An 18,629-nucleotide genomic window follows, 5' to 3' on the forward strand; every position below is an offset into this window, starting at 1 on the left:
TGGGATAAATCTGTGCATGAGAGAGAGCAATTTACTTTGGAAGGTAAATTAATTAATTTTTAATTTTTAAGAGAGCCTAAATTAATTTTTCCCAATCGGTAAGAGGAATCTGCCAATACCCCTTCAGCAAGTCAAATTTGTGAGCAAATTTAGCTGGGCCGTATTATATCAATACAGCCATCAATCCTCGGGATAGGATACGAATCTGTCTTTGTCACTGTATTAACCCATTTTAAATCCGAACAACAGCGAAAACTGCCATCGGGTTTTGGAACCAACACACATGGTGAGCTCCATTCACTGCTGCTTGGTTTGATGATGTCGTTCTCCAACATATACTGAACCTCCTTCTGGAGAGAATCCATCTTAACAAGGTTCATCCAGTAGGGGTGTTGTTTCACGGGAGTGGCCTCCCCCACATCAATATCATGACATACCAGATCGTATGACCAGGTACATCTGTGAACAAATGCGCAAACTCAGAAATAAGGTTGGATAATTGTCCTTGTTGTTCCCTCGTCAAATGACCTAATTTCTGGTCTAGGTTCCTTAACACTTCAGTGTTCATCAATCTAGGGCAAGCCTGGTCATCAATGCTATCGAACTTTACACTGAACTCAAACTCTGGATTCTCTTGCACACCGACTACAGGTACGACAGGTGAGACAGGAGCCATTTTTTCCACAGGCTTCCTCTCGTAATATTTATTCAGTCAGTTAACATGACAGAGCCGCCGCTTTTTCCATCGGTCTGGAGTTGTCACCACAAAATCCGTTAAATTGACCCTCCTTTCGGTGGCACAGGGACCAAAATATCTAGCCTGTAGCGGCTGACCTAGAACAGGAAGCATCACTAGCACTCGGTCCTCAGGACTGAAATTTCTTATCTGAGAAGTCTTGTCATGTCTCACTTTCATTTTGTCCTGTGCTGCTTTCAAGTTTCCTCTCGCTACTTCACAGGCCTTAGCCAATCTGTGCCTAACTGTTGACACATACTCTGACACAGTTGACTGCGACGCCTCTTGTAGCCACTGTTCCTTCACTAGTTTCAATGGTCCTCGAACTGTGTGTCCAAACACGAGTTGAAAAGGACTGAATCCCAATGACTCCTGAACAGATTCCCTCGTAGCAAACAGCAATAAGGGTATTTATTCCCTCATCCCAATTCTTGTCACATTCAAAACAATACGTTCTGATCATATTCTTCAATGTCTGGTGAAACCTTTCCAAGGCCCCTTGGCTCTCGGGATGGTAAGTACTTGATCTTACTTGCTTCACTCCCATCAGGTGTACCACTTGCTGAAAAAGCTTTGACATGAAGTTGGAACCCTGATCAGACTGGATGACCTTAGGTAGGGCAACCAGGGTGAAAAAATTAATCAAGGCCTTCGCAATAACTGTCGCAGTAATTTTCCTAAGAGGCACCACTTCTGGGAACCTAGTGGAAGCACACATGATGGTCAGCATATGCTGATGTCCAGCCTTAGTTTTAGGTAAAGGACCTACACAGTCAATAATGACCTGGCTGAATAGTTCTTCAAAAGCTGGAATCGGTTTTAAAGGTGCTGAAGGAGTTTTCTGATTAGGTGTGCCCACCAGCTGACAAGAATGACAAGATTTACAGAATTCCACAACATCATGTCGCAATCCTGGCCATAAAAAATGTGGCAGAATTCTTTCACACGTCTTGTTCACCCCAACGTGTTCGGCCAAAAGTGTCTCATGTGCCAAACTCAATATCTCCTTTCAGTATGGTTGTGGCACCACAATTTGGTAATGGACTTTCCACTCATCATTCACTGGTACCTCCGGTGGTCTCCATTTTCTCATAAGTATTTCCTCTTTCATGAAGTAACCAACCGATACCTTCATAGCCTCTTCCTCTGTAATGGCTTTACCAATCAGACTCCGGAGTTCAGAATCTCTGTGTTGCTCTTCAACAAGTCTCTTTCGGACAAGCACCGTTTGTTCAGCCTCGTTCCCAGATGTCTCTGACACTCCATTTTATCCTTTGGTCCAGATGAAACCTTATCATTAGGTTCCTTGGTGTTACTCCCTTTACTACCATGTCTCCCAGAACTTTCCTCCAATATCTCTTTGGAACCCAAATACACATCACCTTCCTTCTCATTCTCTTCAGAGCACTTCCTATCCATAGCACGAGTCACTGCACAGGATGGAAAGATACCCGGAATCTCCTGCTCTAACTGTGCTGTTATTTTCCATACTGGGCTTTTCCACCAAGATCGGATTACCTGAAACTCGACCACCGGCCAAATCGTTCCCGATAATAAAAGAAATTCCCTCCACAGGAAGAGTGGCTTGTAAACATACGGTGACCGGTCCTGACACCAACTCAGACTTTACATGAAGAGGAGCTTTAACGAAGCCACCAACCCCCTGTAAGAGGACACGAACCCCAGTTGCAGGTTTTTCAGACAATGGCAAAATGCCCTCGAGCATCAAATATTGATGTGCTTCCGTGTCCCTCAATAACCTAACAGGTCTCTGGTTAGTTAAGTCCCCATCGAGTGACACAAACCCCTCGGAAAGAAAGGTTTGTAACCCTCTTGGACAAGGTCTTTGAGCTCCAAAGGTTAATCACAACGAAACTTTCTACCTTCATATTTTTAACGATGCAGCTGAATAGGGGTTTATACCTTGATGATGAGGTCATTTGGCCCGTTATTGCTGTGTTACACTCCCGAGTTAATTAATTTACGAACCCGAGGTAATTTATACACTGCAGCTTCACTCTTTTACACTCTTTTACACCTCTTTAGACTCTTTACAACCTTTAGACCCTTTAAACTCTTTTATACCCTTTACACCCCTTTGACCCTTTTAGACCCCCTTTCACCCTTAAGACCCTTTACACTCCCTTAGATCCCTTTGATCCTTTACACCCCTTAAATCCCTTTCGACACTTTAAAACCCTGAGACCTTTTACACCCTTTAGACCCTTTCATACCCATTTCAACCCCTTTGAGACATATACACCACCTTCAACACTTTTCAGACCTATTGACTTTTAAAGACGCGTTGGCCAATTTAAGACCCTTTAGCTAATTCAAGACTCTTTGGACAATTTAAGACCATTTGGACACTTTTGACCCTTTTGCTCTTTCGTCCTTAGACACCTTTGGACCCCAATTGGCCCTTTTAAGAGCATTGAATCTTTAAACACTTTAGATCCCTTTATTACCTCCAAAAAAACTTTAGATCTCTTAGATAAATGTAAAAAATTTCCTCCCAAAATCGTTTTTGACGACCTTTTCTGTGCACAATTTGTATCACATCCCAAGTTTCAATGACGAAGCTAAACTGATATCTCAAAGCGAAACTGATGTTGAAAAGTGAAACTGAAACTACTGATAAATGGATCATTGAATGGGAAACCAGAAAGAAATGCGATGGGAAATTGCTGAAAGCAAAGCTATGGGGAGTATAGAGAGAGGTGGAAGGTCGGGAGCTGAAGAAACAATGTAGAGGGGGATAGGTGCCTGGACGTGGTCGGTTGGTTTGGAAAGAATTTTGGTGATCTTCCGTCAGGCGGTAGGCCCAAAACATGCCTGAACCCGTTTCCCAGCTGGGCTTTCATAATATCACCTTCACTCCCGAGCAGTACTTCAGAGGTACAACAAGTATGGATTGGAAATCTTAGCTGATAGAATGGAACGAGGTCGTCAAGGTTACCAGCTGCACCCATTGTGACATTTGCTCACTGAATATTTACACTGAAATCCCGTTTCTACCAATACGCAATCCAAAGGAAATTGCTCATTTCAGGTGAGACACCCACGAACCCCCATCTTTGACGGGTACCTTTGCTAATACATATATATCAGATATATATATAATGTTGGCATATCTTGGATTATGCTATAGAGTATTTCTTTCATAAGAATGTTTTCAACTCCCCTTGTAGAAAGTACACTCAGTAAGTAACATCACTATGACGGGTTTATTATAAGAATAAAGTTGTTGTACATTAGTAATTCATACAATGATACGTCACTTTTTATTCCTTTTCTATAATGTCATTGGATGCACGCCACCTCATATGTATCTTGTAAACGATTGTGTTTGCCTGTTGGAACCACAACCTACTTGTCTTGCTTTTAATACCAGGCCATATTAGTCCAAGCCATTTAGCATTTGACGGGGAAAAAACTGCAACACTACCGATCTCATTAGTATTGATTACCCTCAAGGTACCTTTATAACATACTAAAAGTATAAAGGTCTAAAAATATGGGGTGACTCTCAAATAATGCAATCAAGTTTTCTCCATTTAGCCCCATGTTAAAAGACGTACATATGCCGCATGCTATGATTATTGTCGCTCTCTGAACTTCTATTGCTTATTTTATACACTGGACCTAATCACTAGCACGATATAATAAATAAAGGATATCATACTGTACAATATTGTATATATAAGTGAAGTTTTTACTGTTTTAGTGTCTTATTTAACCACACCCCGTTTTACAAAGACTGCTCACTCCACAGCAAGCGACGGTACATCATTATTTGTTTGTGAACCATATATATCTTAGTTTTTAATCCCATCAATGACATGTATTTAGTATGTTTAGGTCTATTGGCAATAACATACAGTAATAGTATATTCAACTTTTCTATATTTGCAGGTAATCCAACCCTGAAGAATGGCGGCCAATTCGTGTGTGTTCTGCAATGAATCCACCAACAACGATAATCCAGTAGTGACACTTCGTGAAAAGGGAAGTCGGACTATTAATGTTGTTAGTGACCAGCGCAGTGACCCAATACAGACTGTTCCAGGTCAACCTTGATGTACTGTGGAAGACGTCACTGCTGTTCAAGATACCAAGACCTGCATGGTCCGGGATGATGCAACTCTTACATCGTGGTGTCCAGCATTCAAAATCGTCTGTCCTGTTTCTCCCAATGATTGATTTGAGCTCGAGCGACACTACATGCATCTACTCCACTCTCAACTACATTGCGCAACATGCTAAACAACATGATGTACCTACCATCATCACCTTTGATCAGCCACTATGGTGGAAGGCATTGTCGATCATTCTCTCGGAGCCAGATGGAAGCCCCATGCGACGTATTGTGGTAAGGCTAGGTGCCTTTCATATGGAAATGAGCTTCCTTGGCAGCATAGGGCACCTCATGGGTGGTTCTGGGTTGAAGGAGCTGCTAGAACTCATATACGCACCAAATGCAGTGGATCACATCCTAACAGGAAAAGCAATTTCCAGGGCTGTACGGGCACACATCCTCCTGGATGCTGTCCTGAATGCACTCCTCCTGTCTGATCCTCTTGGAGGAACACAATACAGAACTGCAGAAGATTTGCCAGTTCGGGATGAAGATGCAATGAGTGGCTTGGCCGATGATGATGTGATTCATCCAGATGTGAGTAAAGCAAGGACCCTGTATGATGCGTTGATGAAAGGCACACGATCTTCCAACGATGTAGCAAGTGATCCAATCCTTGACAAGATCAGCAAAGTCTTTCAAACACAGACAGAATCATTGACCAAAGACCGAACAGCGAAACTGTGGTTACAGTATATGGATATGGTGAAGATCTTAAGAAAATTCATCAAAGCCGAGCGTATGGGAAACTGGTCCCTGCACCTCGAAGCTGTATCTGATATGTTACCATATGTAGCAGCCTCAGGTCATTCACTCTATGCTAAGTCTGCCAGGATTTACCTGCAAATAATGCACAGCTTAGAACAGGACTATCCAGATGTGCACCGTAAGTTTACTCAGGGCTTCCATGTCGCCCGAAGAAGTAGTAGAGCCAATTGGGCTGGCATTTCCTCAGACCTGATGATTGAGCAAGTACTCATGAGAAGTATGAAGACCAGCGGGGGGTTAACAAGAGGAAGAGGAATGACAGAGCAACAACGGTTAACGTGGCTTTTGTCCATGCCGGCTTGTTCGGAGACGAACAGATCAATGCAAGAGCTCACTGGAGTGAAGTACAGCACAGGTGAACAGAACAAAGAGATGGGCAAAACCAGGCAGCATCGCAACATGCAAGATACAAGTACACTACAGGTCGCTCTAGTTGACAGAAATCCTTTCAAGTGGCATCCATCCCTCAGGAACATAATGACTGGTGTCAACGCTGGCAGTAAGGTTGATGTCGACAATGCCAAGCTCATTGGAGACAAGATCATGCACTCCATGACAAATCAGTCAGTTGTCCACTACACGTTCAAGCGCAAAGACCAAGCCACCACATTTCTGAAGGCCAGATCATCTGTGCGAGTTGGTAAAGACCAGGTACAGATAGACCCAGAACTGCAATTTCAGCGTCTCATCATCATCTCAAAATCTGCTGAAGATAAGGAAGAGATGTTTCGCTTTGAGTTATGTCCTCATCCACCTGCGCTGTTTGATGAAAAGCTGATGCTACGTGAAGCCCAGAAGTCCGTACTCGGAGATGCTATCTGGTCTAAACTTGAACCAGGTACCATAGAGTCAATCAGCGAAATCCAGTATGTCTTGGATGGTGGAAGTCTGCTGCACCGTATACCATGGCCACGTGGTTCACCAACATATCGAGAGATCTGCATGCTCCACTGTGACTATGTTACAAGAAAGTACGGAAAGGCCATCGTAATATTTGATGGATATCTTGGTCAATCAACCAAGCACATGACCCACCAGAGGCGAGCAGCAGGTAGAGGTGGACCAGAAGTGACTTTCACTGATGACATGAAGTTGACCATGAAGAAAGACATCTTCCTGGGAAATCTCAACAACAAACAGAACTTCATCAACATGTTGAGCAGATACCTCCGGCTTTCTGGATGCCAGACCCATCATTCCCAGGAAGATGCTGACCTGCTAATCGTCCAGACCGCAGTCAGTTCGGCGAACATGAGGAACACAGCCCTTATAGGAGAAGACACAGATCTGATCGTCCTACTCTGCTTCTACGCAAACCTAGAAGCACACGACTTGTTTATGTATAGTCAGGCAAAATCCACTACAAAACCAAACCACATCTGGAATGTGAAGTCCATGAAACGTCAGCTAGGTGCAGCTGTGTGTGAAAGCATCCTATTCATACATGCAGTATTGGGATGTGACACGACGTCTCGACTGTACGGCCTTGGCAAAGGAGCGTCACTGAAGAAATTCATGATGAGCACACTCTTCCAAACTCAATCCCAACAGTTCTTGGCTGAGGATGCATCACCAGATGTGGTCGAGGCTGCAGGAGAGATAGCACTCGTGTGTCTCTACAAGGGTAAACCTGATGAAAGTTTGGATTCCCTCAGGTACAAGCGGTTTTGTGAACAGGTCGCAGTCAAGACTTCGAAGATACTCCCACAGACCTTACCGCCCACATCTGCTGCAGCGAGATATCACAGCAGACGGGTGTATCTGCAAATACAGCAGTGGAAAGGAAACAACAGCCTACAACCAGTGGATTGGGGCTGGAGAATGAGCGACGGCAATCTTGTTCCTGTTATGACCGACCTCCCTCCAGCACCTCAGGATTTGTTGAATGTTATCCGGTGCAACTGTTCGACCGATTGTGGTTCCGCACGGTGTACATGCCGCAAGAACAACTTGGAGTGTTCTCCTGCTTGTGGTCAATGCCGTGGATCTGGCTGCACCAACTCCGTCCTGGACAGTTTCAGCGACGACGATGACGAGGAAAATGATGATTAGGTAGTGGACTGTTGTTATAGACTGTTACATGCAGCTGAATTAGTTAATTGTGGACATTTTTTTTACTTTTAAGCGAATCCTTGACTTCCGACAGTATTTTATGAGTCAGTATTATTAGTTTCTCTATATGTGATTTTATTATGAGTTTGTGATTTTAATCAACAAAATGTGCCATAATTCTGAAACAGTCATGACAAGTGATTCATGTATTTGCATATCAGTGATCAGTATTTAGCTATTGGGAATTTTGTTTACGTGCTTATTTTTTTGTTCCGTACGGGCCGTACTGGGGCTGTAACATGCTGTAATTCCTGATATTAAAAGTATAATTATATACCATGTGCTCGGAATGTATCGCAAAATGTGAACAAATCGTACCGCAAAAGGATGAAAAGGGGGGTCCATGTACCAGTGATTTTGACAGACACCCCATATTTTTAGAGCTTTAGACTTTTGATATGTTATCTGGTATATATTACTGCATACAATTTCGCACTGATATGTAGTGTTGCAGTTTTTTCCTATCTGGCCCCATATTTGGGCTAAATGGCTTGGACTATATAGGCCTCAATTCTTTACTCAGTACTCACTGTCAATTCCAATGGGCATGGCAGCATAACTACCCAAAGCTTTATTTCAGCTTCAATCATATAATTGTTCAATTTTGATTGGAATGAAAAAGTGACATCAACATTGAGTTTAAGTTGCTTTATACTTTAGAAAGGGGGACGATTACGAGATGATCTGATTGAGATATTTAAGATAATGTAAGGTATAAAGAAAATAAGTACAGAAGGATTTATCAGCAGAATAGACATTGATTGGACCAGGGGGCACACACATCCATTATTTTAACGAAGAGGTTTAGGATTAGGATAGTAGTAAGACTGAGATATTTCATTCAGAGGGTAGTTAATGCATGGAATTGTCTTATTGGAGAGGTAGTGGCAGCAGTATCAGTATATAGGTTTAACCTGGCATTAGATAGGTAACTTGAAGCACTGAGGATAATGTGGTACTTGGACATTGGTGAGACTAGTTGTTGTTGTTGTTGTTGTTGTTGTTGTATAGCCCTGGACAGTTCTCTCAAACAAGCCCACGGCAAGGAAACTGCCGATCAAACTCGCAGGAGTGACCCAGAGATACTCCACATCCAGGATGGTGTACTCCTGCCTTCACAAATTCAGGGCCACTATATATATATATATATATATAGAGAGAGAGAGAGAGAGAGAGAGGAGAGAGAGAGGAGAGAGAGAGGAGAGAGAGAGGAGAGAGAGAGAGAGAGAAAAAAAAAAAAAGGAAAAGAAAAAGAAAAAGAAAAAGTGTGTGTGAGTGTGTGTGGCCAGAGGCGTTCTTTCTGTCTTCTGCCGACTCCTCTCCGGCCTAGCTCCCCCTGCTCTATCTGTGCTCTGTCCCCCAAATATTCCTTCAGGATGCACAAGATCTGTCAGCAACCCTCTTATGGTGAAACTGCCAAAATCAAGACTCTCTGCTCACCTTCACTCCTTCATTCCTCTTTTCTCCCACCTTTGGAACAAACTCCCACACTCTCTTCAATCCCACTCCTCCCTCCAGGTCTTTAAAACAGCTGTTCACCACCATCTCTTATCTTTCCCCATCTGCCAAAATCTTGGGAAAATCTTTCTTGGGAAAACCACATTTCCAAGCTGGCCTCCAAAGCCAGTCGCCGACTGGGCATCCTCCGTCGTGCGAAGTCTTTCCTTGGCACACCTGAGCTCCTCACAACATACAAGGCTTTCATCCGCAGCTCAATGGAATACTGTTCCCCCCTCTGGGCCGGTGCTCTTGCCTCTCACCTAGCTCGGCTTCACGCTGTTGAAACCAAAGCTTTCAAAATCATTGGAATCTCTTGCAATGAAGCTAACTCCGAGGGCCTTTCACTCACTCACCGCAGGCAGGTTGGTGGTCTTTCTGTCTTCTACCGACTCCTCTCCGGCCTTGCTCCCCCAGCTCTCTCTGTGCTCTGTCCCCCCCAATATTCTTTCAGGTCGCACAAGATCTGCCTGCAACCCTCTTATGGTTAAACTGCCAAAATCTAGGCTCTCTGCTCACCTTCACTCTTTCATTCCTCTTTTCACCCGCCTCTGGAACAAACTCCCTCACTCTCTTCAATCCCACTCCTCCCTCCAGGTCTTTAAAACAGCTGTTCACCACCACCTCTTATCTTCCCCCATCCAAAACCTTGATCTTTTCTACCCCCCGCTAATTCAACCCAGATACACTTTTTTTTTTGGAAATTCCAACTTCTTTCCTGGAAGTCCTTGCAGTGTTCATATGTTTTATACCTCTCCCACCTCCCCCAAGCCCTCCCCATTCCCACATTTCTCCCGATGTCCCTGCTCTCAAATGTTGTGTTTGTGTCCTTCCCCCTCTCTCCCCATCTTATCTACTGCTCCCCTTATTTTTTTGTGTTTTATGTGTCGGTTTGACTTTTTGTGTGATTAATGTTCGCTCTTTCACGAGCCTCGATCTTGTATACAAAAAAAGAAAATAAATCCAAATCCTTCATCTTTTCTATCCCTGTTCATTTACACAAAATCCACCTTTTTCAAATTCGGTTTTCTGTCCTGAAAGTCCGAGTAGTGTCCATTTGTTTTTATCCTGTGTACCCCACCCCAGCCCTCTCCCTTCCACAGATCAACCACTATCCCTGTTCTCTACTGTTTTTGTGCTTCCGTCTCTGTACCCCTCTTGTCTCCTGCTCCCTTTATTATATGTTCTACGTGTTAGCGCTTACACGAGCCTCGACTGAGTTTACAAAAAAAAAGACAAGGTGGAAAGGGGCAGGTCCATGGGGATTGACCGACACTCTGATCGTGACCGCGCTGCCCTGGCTAATCCGGACAGCAGGGACGAATGGGGAAGATTTGGTCCCCGACTTGCGTTGCGAAGAGGCATCCCCAGTAGTTGTTGTAGGACTAGTAGATAGTATGCGTATTGATGGGTATGGATCTTGTGATTCCAATGTCTGTGAGAGATTGTTTGTTCATTCCCCTACCCTAAAAATAAAACCAACGAAATAAAAATCTAAAGAAATATGAGAAATAGGGATGACTTGGAAAGTAAAGGTATATAAACAAGAATTCGCAACAAGATCGATTAGACCAGGTGAAATATGAATCTGAAGCATTAAATATATAGTGTGTGCAGTCTTAGCCTGAGTCGCGGATAGTTGGCGGACGGTTGGGTTGTGATGACAATCTAATGATTTTTGACCAAAACGGTTCATAGTTTTCACCACACTGGTAGCTAGTTGAGTTTCACCAATTTACAATCCCCAAGCTCAGGGGTGGTTCATACCATCAGTCTTGCAAATGGCAGTAATACTTTCCATATCTGATTAATGCCACTAACAGGATGAGTCGATGCAGAGAAATTTCGAGCAAAAATATGAATTGTATTCTGTGAGGTTGAAAGACATTTTATGAATACGAAGCCAAAACCTAATGCGTGTAAAAGATGCTGCAGGATCTTTCCTGTGAACGCAATCACATCCTCTCGGAGGAATGCCACAATCCACGAGGCCGCACAACTCGCTGATGCTATCAAAACGTCATCTTTCATTATATTGCACTTCACTGACATTTCAACCCAAAACTCGACATTTCAAAGGTTTTTCTTCTCCACACAATCTCTCCTCGAAGGAGTGCATATTCAGCATATATTAAGAATCGGCCTTGAAGGTTTCTAAGGCTTGTTGCTTAAAATCCAACTGTGAACTTTGGTGAGAAATGCCTTTTAAAATATGAACGATTTTTCTTTTTTATATGAAAAGCTAAATATTGGGACCAAACTAAACACGTCTCCCCAAACTGAAAGACCAGGTACATGGTCAGGCAGAGCTTGGTGAATCAAAACACATGCACCTTGGCAATCTACCATATAGAACACAACGTCAGTTTGTGTATTTGTCTGTCCCCCTCACAAGGGTATGTTTTTAAAGGCCAATCTTTTAACACGAATGTGTGTTCACTATGGTCTAGTTTTTAGGATAAAACAAAGTCGAAGAACATTTTCCATGAAAGAATAATTATATCTTGTCTATTGGAATTGTAGACGGTGGCTTGCAAACCGAGCCTCAAGGGCGGTGGACAGAAACGCTTTTTAAAATAACAATAAATACAAGGCACAGGGAGGTGAAATTCGCTGCACGTGATGTGCAACGCACACAGAGTAAAATGAGTGTTAATTTACCTCTGTAGGATAGCTGATAAATATCGAAGATAAAACACACTTGACATGACACTAGGCCCAGGCTTCAGACTTTGCTATGCTCACAAGGCTGCACCGTCAAATAAACTGTTCCAACCTGTCATTTTTGACAGATTTTTACAAGTAATGCCATAAATACACACGGTCCTACAAGAAGGCTTCAGGTATCACTAGCAAGACAAAATTAACTTTAAATGCAGAGCTAACACAGCAACCTGTTTACTGTTTGTCCGCTATAAAATGTCAGGTTTTTGATTGTCACTAAATTGATTTACCATCCAATAGAAAACGAACAACATGCTGACAACCCATCTGCCTTCTCAATATTATGAAGGAACAGCACTCTAATCAGCACGGTTGATGATTGCACTCGTTCTATAAAGGAGGGGTGTGTGTGTACATGTATACCTCTGTGGAAGTGTCTCGGACCTGAGAAGGTCAGGGAAACAATATGTTTTTTCATTGGGAGTTTAGGGGTTGTTATGCAAGTTTTTAGCTATTTCCGTTTTTCAAACACAATTATACAACAACACAACACGTGCTATCACGAGATGCCTCATAACAAAGGTATCGACAGGTGGTGGGGTGACAATTTTGGAAAGTAAAAATTTGTTGCTTTTTGTTTTTCGACTGCCGTCCTCATTCAACATAAAGAGTTCTGTGAAAATGAACTTGATGAGGAGAAAGCTAACGGAGAGGAGGAGGAGAGTGGACCAGCGCTTCAGGTCTCAGAACCACAGCTCACGAAGAAAGCCATTCCCATACCTGAGGGAAGTGCTTTCTTCATCTTCAGCAGCAGTAACAGGTGAATGTCAGATACATTAACCCAAATCCTACACCTAGACTACACTTGTAAGTCATGTTTTAATGTACTAATGCTCGGCCTATCGGCCATGAGGCCTTGCGTAATGAGCGTGCACGGTACCCTCACTCTTCTACAGCTCTTTTTTCAGATTCTGAGATATTTGTAAATAAACTTTGGAAAGAAAAATACAGAAAGAATGTTGAAACGAATCTTGTTCCTTTAGAATGAAAGAAAAATGTATTTCAGCCAGGGCTGATCAAACGAGGTGAATTAAATGGTTTCCCTAGATCACAGTGGAAGCCGGTGTTCTGGGACATGATGTTCTTGGTATTCAGCTGATAAGGAAACTCCAAATTGGCATCAAGGGCAACATTCTGGCAACCTCACTGAGGTTAAAGCGGAGCATAGACACCGACTGCCGGCTCTCCGCACACCAGTCGCCAAAACCCGGTCGCATCCTTCCCGGAATGCCCGCTGGTAGCGTCTCATTTATCGAGGGATGCGTTTGTAGTCGGTACCTTGAAAACAGCACACAAATTAAACGCTTTGATCTCCGATCTGTGTTATAATTGTTCATGATTTCCTCCTGTGTTACCAATTTCCATCGTACAAGCTTCAGTGATATTTTTGGTCGTTTTTTTTTTGTTTTTTTTTGGGGGGGGGGGGGGGGAATTTGATGTTTGTTTTGAGTTTGATGTCCTAATTCTTTTGTTTTTAAGAAGTTTTGATTATTTAATTTGGATTGAGATTGAGCTGGCAATGAGTGGGAACATTCTGGTTATTTGTTGAAAATGAAACTGGACCTGAGACGTACGTAGGTGTAGGTGCGCGTATGCGTGCATGTATGTGCGTGCACACGTTTTCTTTAATACATCATCTCTGAGTATGCTGTTGTTCACACTCTTGCAACTGTGTAGGTTCAGGGTCTTTTGCTACAAGCTCATCCACCACCATGTCTTCACCAACCTCATACTCATCATGATCTTGCTGAGCAGCGCCTCTCTGGCTGCCGAGGACCCCATCCGCAGCGCATCCTTCCGCAATCACGTGGGTCTCCGTTCCTGGCCACAGCAAGGGTAAACTGTCACGGATAAGGAGAGTGCGGACATTAGCCAATGAAAAATCTTGTTCATTTGGCCTAAGTTCACCGGGTTTGTTGAAACGATTCGGTTTAACTACATCCTTTCATTATTTTCATTGCACTATTATTTACCCTATCACACCAGCATTAAAACGTTGAAGCTCTCACCTGTAAATAGCAGGTACTGAAAATTGACTGTGCGGCTGCAATTCTGGCAACAACGTTGTACTTGACGTTTACTCATTGGAATGCAGCTGCCGTCACCCTGGGCCTATGGAGATTTCCAAAAAATGTATATGCAGCTTCAGAGATGATTGCGCATGCCAATTTTGTTTAGGCTTACAGGTGCACGTGGCGTTATTGCACCTGGATTTTCTTTCCCTGTATGCCACAGTTTATATTGTCAGTTGAGATACAACTGTCAGTTTGTTGCCTTTTTACCCTCTGCAACGTCGTTCTTCCATGAGCCTCGATCTTTATTACTTGCAAAATCGAAGACTTTTCAAGTATATTGGTCGGTTGCGTTTGTGGTTCTGTCTGTTTCTTTGTTTGTTTGTTACTTTTTGCAAGTATGCTGATCACTCTGGTTTGTGTGTGTGTTTGTGTGTTTGTCTGTCCGCTCACTTATACTTGCCTACAGGTCACAATTTGAAACCGATCTTCACGAAACCTCACCAAATGGTAGAGTTCGTGGTCCAACAAAATCTTATATATCTTTGAGGTCAAAAGGTCAACATAGGCCAAAGGACAACCACTTTTTTCATATTTCTAAAATCCTCAATTTTAAGCCGATTGACTTGAAATTTGAATAGGATTTACATATCGACGAATTGAATTCAACCACCAACTATTTTTGAGATTAGCTTAGGCCAAAAGGTCAACATAGGCCAAAGGTCAACCACTTTTTTCACATTTCTAAAATCCTCAATTGTCATCCGATTGACTTGAAATTTGAATAGGATTTACATATCGGCCAAGTCAATTCAACCACCAACTATTTTTCAGATCAGCATAGGCCAAAAGGTCAACATAGGCCAAAGGTCAACAACAATTTCACATTTCTAAAATCCTCAATTTTCATCCGATTGACTTGAAATTTGAATAGGATTTACATATTGGCTAACTGAATTCAACCACCAACTATTTTTGAGATCAGCATAGGCCAAAAGGTCAACATAGGCCAAAGGTCAACAACAATTTCACATTTCTAAAATCCTCAATTTTCATCTGATTTACTTGAAATTCGAATAGGATTTACATATCGGCTAACTGATTTCAACCACCAACTATTTTTGAGATCAGCATTGGCCAAAAAGTCAACATAGGCCAAAGGGCAACCACTTTTTTGAAAATTCTAAAATGCTCAATTTTCATCCGATTCACTTGAAATTTGAATGAGATTTACATATCAGCAAACTGAATTTAACCACCAACTATTTTTGAGATAACCATAGGCCAAAAGGTCAACATAGGCCAAAGGTCAACAACCATTTCAAATTTCTAAAATCCTCAATTTTCATCCGATTGACTAGAAATTTGAATAGGATTTACATATCGGCCAACTGAATTTAACCACCAACTATTTTTGAGATCACCTTCGGCGAAAACGTCAACATAGGCCAAAGGTCAACAACCATTTCAAATTTCTAAAATCCTCAATTTTCATCCGATTTACTTGAAATTTGAATGTGATTTTCCTATCAGCTAACTGAATTCAACCATAGGCCAAAAGGTCAACATAGGTCAAAGGTCAACCATTTCAAATTCCTGAAATCCTCAATTTTCATCCGATTGACTTGAAATTTGAATAGGATTTACATATCGGCCAACTGAATTCAACCACCAACTATTTTTGAGATCAGCTTTGGTGAAAACGTCAACATAGGTCAACGGTCAACAACCATTTCAAATTTCTAAAATCCTAAATTTTCATCCGATTGACTTGAAATTTCAATAGGATATACACATCGGTGAACTGAATTCAACCACCCACTATTTTTGAGATCAGCTTAGGCCAAAAGGTCAACATAGGTCAAAGGTCAACCACTTTTTTCAAATTCCTAAAATCCTCAATTTACATCCAATTGACTTGAAATTTGAATAGGATTTACATATCGGCAGACTGAATTCAACCACCAACTATTTTTGAGATCAGCATAGGCCAAAAGGTCAACATAGGCCAAAGGTCAACAACGTTTTCTGAATTTCTAAAATCCTCAATTTTCATCCCATTCACTTGAAATTTGAATGGGATTTACATATCTGTGAACTGAATTCAACCAACAACTATTTTTGAGGTCAACATAGTTCACAAGGTCAACCACTTTTTTTTGAATTTCTAAAATCCTCAATTTTCATCCGATTGGCTTGAAATTTGAAAAGGATTTTCATATCAGCTTACTGAAACCAACCACCAATTATTTTTTAGGTCAACATCGGCCAAAAGGTCAACATAGGCAACGTTTCTAAAATTGCCAATTTTCATCAGATTAACTTGAAGACCATTTGCATATCAGCTCACTGAATTCAACCACTAATTATTTTTGAGGTCAAAATTATGCTCTATTGAGTGCCATACTACTTTGTTCTGTTTTGCCAAGTGTCGCTCTATGAGTGATTTTTCATCTGTCTGTTTGTCTGTCTGTTTGTTTGTCACCGGCCTACAGGTCACAATTCTAAACCGATTGTCACGAAACTTCACCAAGTTGTATAGGTCGTCCCAATTGAGAAGCCTCTTGATTTTGAGGTAAAAGGTCAAAGGTCACCTGGAGGTCAAATTTCTAAAATCGCCATTTTAAATCCGATTGACTTGAAAATTGAACAGCATTTGCATATCGAGTCAATAAATTGGGAAACCAACTATTTTTGAGGTCAAAATGTCAATGGGTCAAACTCTAGGTCAAACTTTCAAAATCATAAATTTTCATCTGATTGACTTGAAAATAGAACAGCATTTGCGTATTGCATCACGAAATAGGGAAACCAACTATTTTTTTAGGACAAAAGTTCAAAGGTCAACTCAAGGTCAAACTTCTAAAATCATCATTTTTCATCTGAAAAATCGTCACTTTTCATCCTGTTGACCCGAGCTTTGATCAGATCGTAAATTTTAATCTTGATGAAATGGACAATTTGCTGTATCAATGGAAAACTTTGGGGGGGGGGGGGCGAATTTTGCAAGTATCGTGCTCCGCATGATGTCTTCTTGTTTATTTATTTATTTAACTACATCTGCACACAAACCAATGACCTGCTAGACATTATTTAACTTGTATCCAAGTTTATGTGATGTGCAGTCCTACTAAGAGAATTCCAATAAGCGAATGATTGTGTAGTCATCACCACTTCAGTCTCCCAGCTGGCATTTAGGCCTACACATTTATACCTTGAAGACAGAAACTCTGCTGAAAGTTGGCAGTAATCCAGCGGTAATCTTGCTTATTGATCAATTGAATTTAATTTGAAGACTGCAGACAAACTGATTGATTACTTCGTTGATTTTGAGCTGGAATGTTCACTTTAGACAACATGTGGTGTTTTTAGTCACTTATGGAAATTATTGTGGAGGTACCATTGCATTGCTCCTTGTACAAAAATGATAGTATACAAATGTGTTATTATGTTAGCCTTGCTATATGGCCTCAGAATCCTTGTATCTACCTACACAGGAGGCATATCACTGCCTTTGGTGAATGGTATTCGCGTTACTGCTTTCCAACCTCTGGATCATGCCACCAATAATGAAATGCTCAATCATGCAAACCTGTATTACATCAAAATGACTCTAAACTTCAAAACGACCTAAAACGAGGAAATGACCCTCAACTTCAAAACGACCTGTAACATTGCATTGACACATTGCAAGAAGTAGAACGGCACTCGGTAGAGCGCACACCTCTGTCAGGCTGAACAATTTGTTTTGTATCCCAATGATGGGCCGGATCTGGATTCGGACCTGAACCAAAATCTAATCGGCTTGTTCTTGTCACCTGACCAACTCATCCACCTAGTTTAGTCATAAGTCATCCATAACCTTTTGAGATATCGTGCTATGTATCGGTTTTAGTGCTTTCACTCAATGGTGAAGATTCATTTATAAAATGAAATAATTCTCGTATCCGAATCCATATTCAGATCTTCACCAACATTGAATCGATTCTTCCTTGTCACACACACAACATGTCCAGCAAGTCTCGTCCAAATCCATCCATAACGTTTTGAGATATCCTGCTGTGTATCATTTTGGCCCTATCTCCCAAAGATGAAGAATCACTTTAAAAAATCCTACAAGCCGAATCCGAACCCGGATCTTCACCAAAATCTAATCATTTCGTCGTTGTCACATACACTACTTCCCTGCCAAATTTCGTCCGAATCCGTCCACAACCTTTTGAGATATTTTGTTCACAAACGGACAAATCAACAGGTAAATAAATCAAAGCAAAAGGAAGGAGAAGGAGAAGAGATTAAAAAAAAAAAAAACCACCTTTAGAGGCCATTTTTCCCCGCAGGCGGGGGTTGGCCTTTTTCGGGAACTGTGGTTGTTGTTGTTTTTCGGTCCCCTTTTTGAAGCAATGTTTTACGGCCGGATGCCCTTCCTGACGCCAACCCTTTTTGCCGCCTTTAACGACAAGCAGGGAATTACCAATGAACTGGTACTCAATTAGCCAACCTCGGAAGGATGACAGGCTGAGTCAACCCCCCTGGCGTTAATTCAGCGATTGACCGGGATTCGAACCCAGGATCCTAGCATCCTAAGCCGGCACCCTAGCCGCTAGCCCAACACCAGGGACAACTGCAGAGATGCAGAAGG

The 18,629-nt window shown here is 41.9% G+C and overlaps 1 protein-coding gene across 1 annotated transcript in view; it reads left to right on the plus strand.

Moving 5' to 3' along the window:
- LOC137438171 (voltage-dependent L-type calcium channel subunit alpha-1D-like) overlaps positions 1 to 18,629 on the plus strand; it is a 429,914-nt gene that overhangs the window by 288,123 nt on the left and 123,162 nt on the right. Inside the window, exons 17-19 of the mRNA XM_078766514.1 lie at positions 5,344 to 5,396; positions 12,611 to 12,735; positions 13,653 to 13,782. Of these exons, the coding sequence (XP_078622640.1) occupies positions 5,344 to 5,396; positions 12,611 to 12,735; positions 13,653 to 13,782 (308 nt within the window). The remainder of the gene's footprint in view (positions 1 to 5,343; positions 5,397 to 12,610; positions 12,736 to 13,652; positions 13,783 to 18,629) is intronic.

The sequence above is a fragment of the Myxine glutinosa genome, chromosome 12 (genome assembly GCF_964187855.1).
Source record: "Myxine glutinosa chromosome 12, kmMyxGlut1.1, whole genome shotgun sequence".
NCBI lineage: Eukaryota > Metazoa > Chordata > Myxini > Myxiniformes > Myxinidae > Myxine > Myxine glutinosa.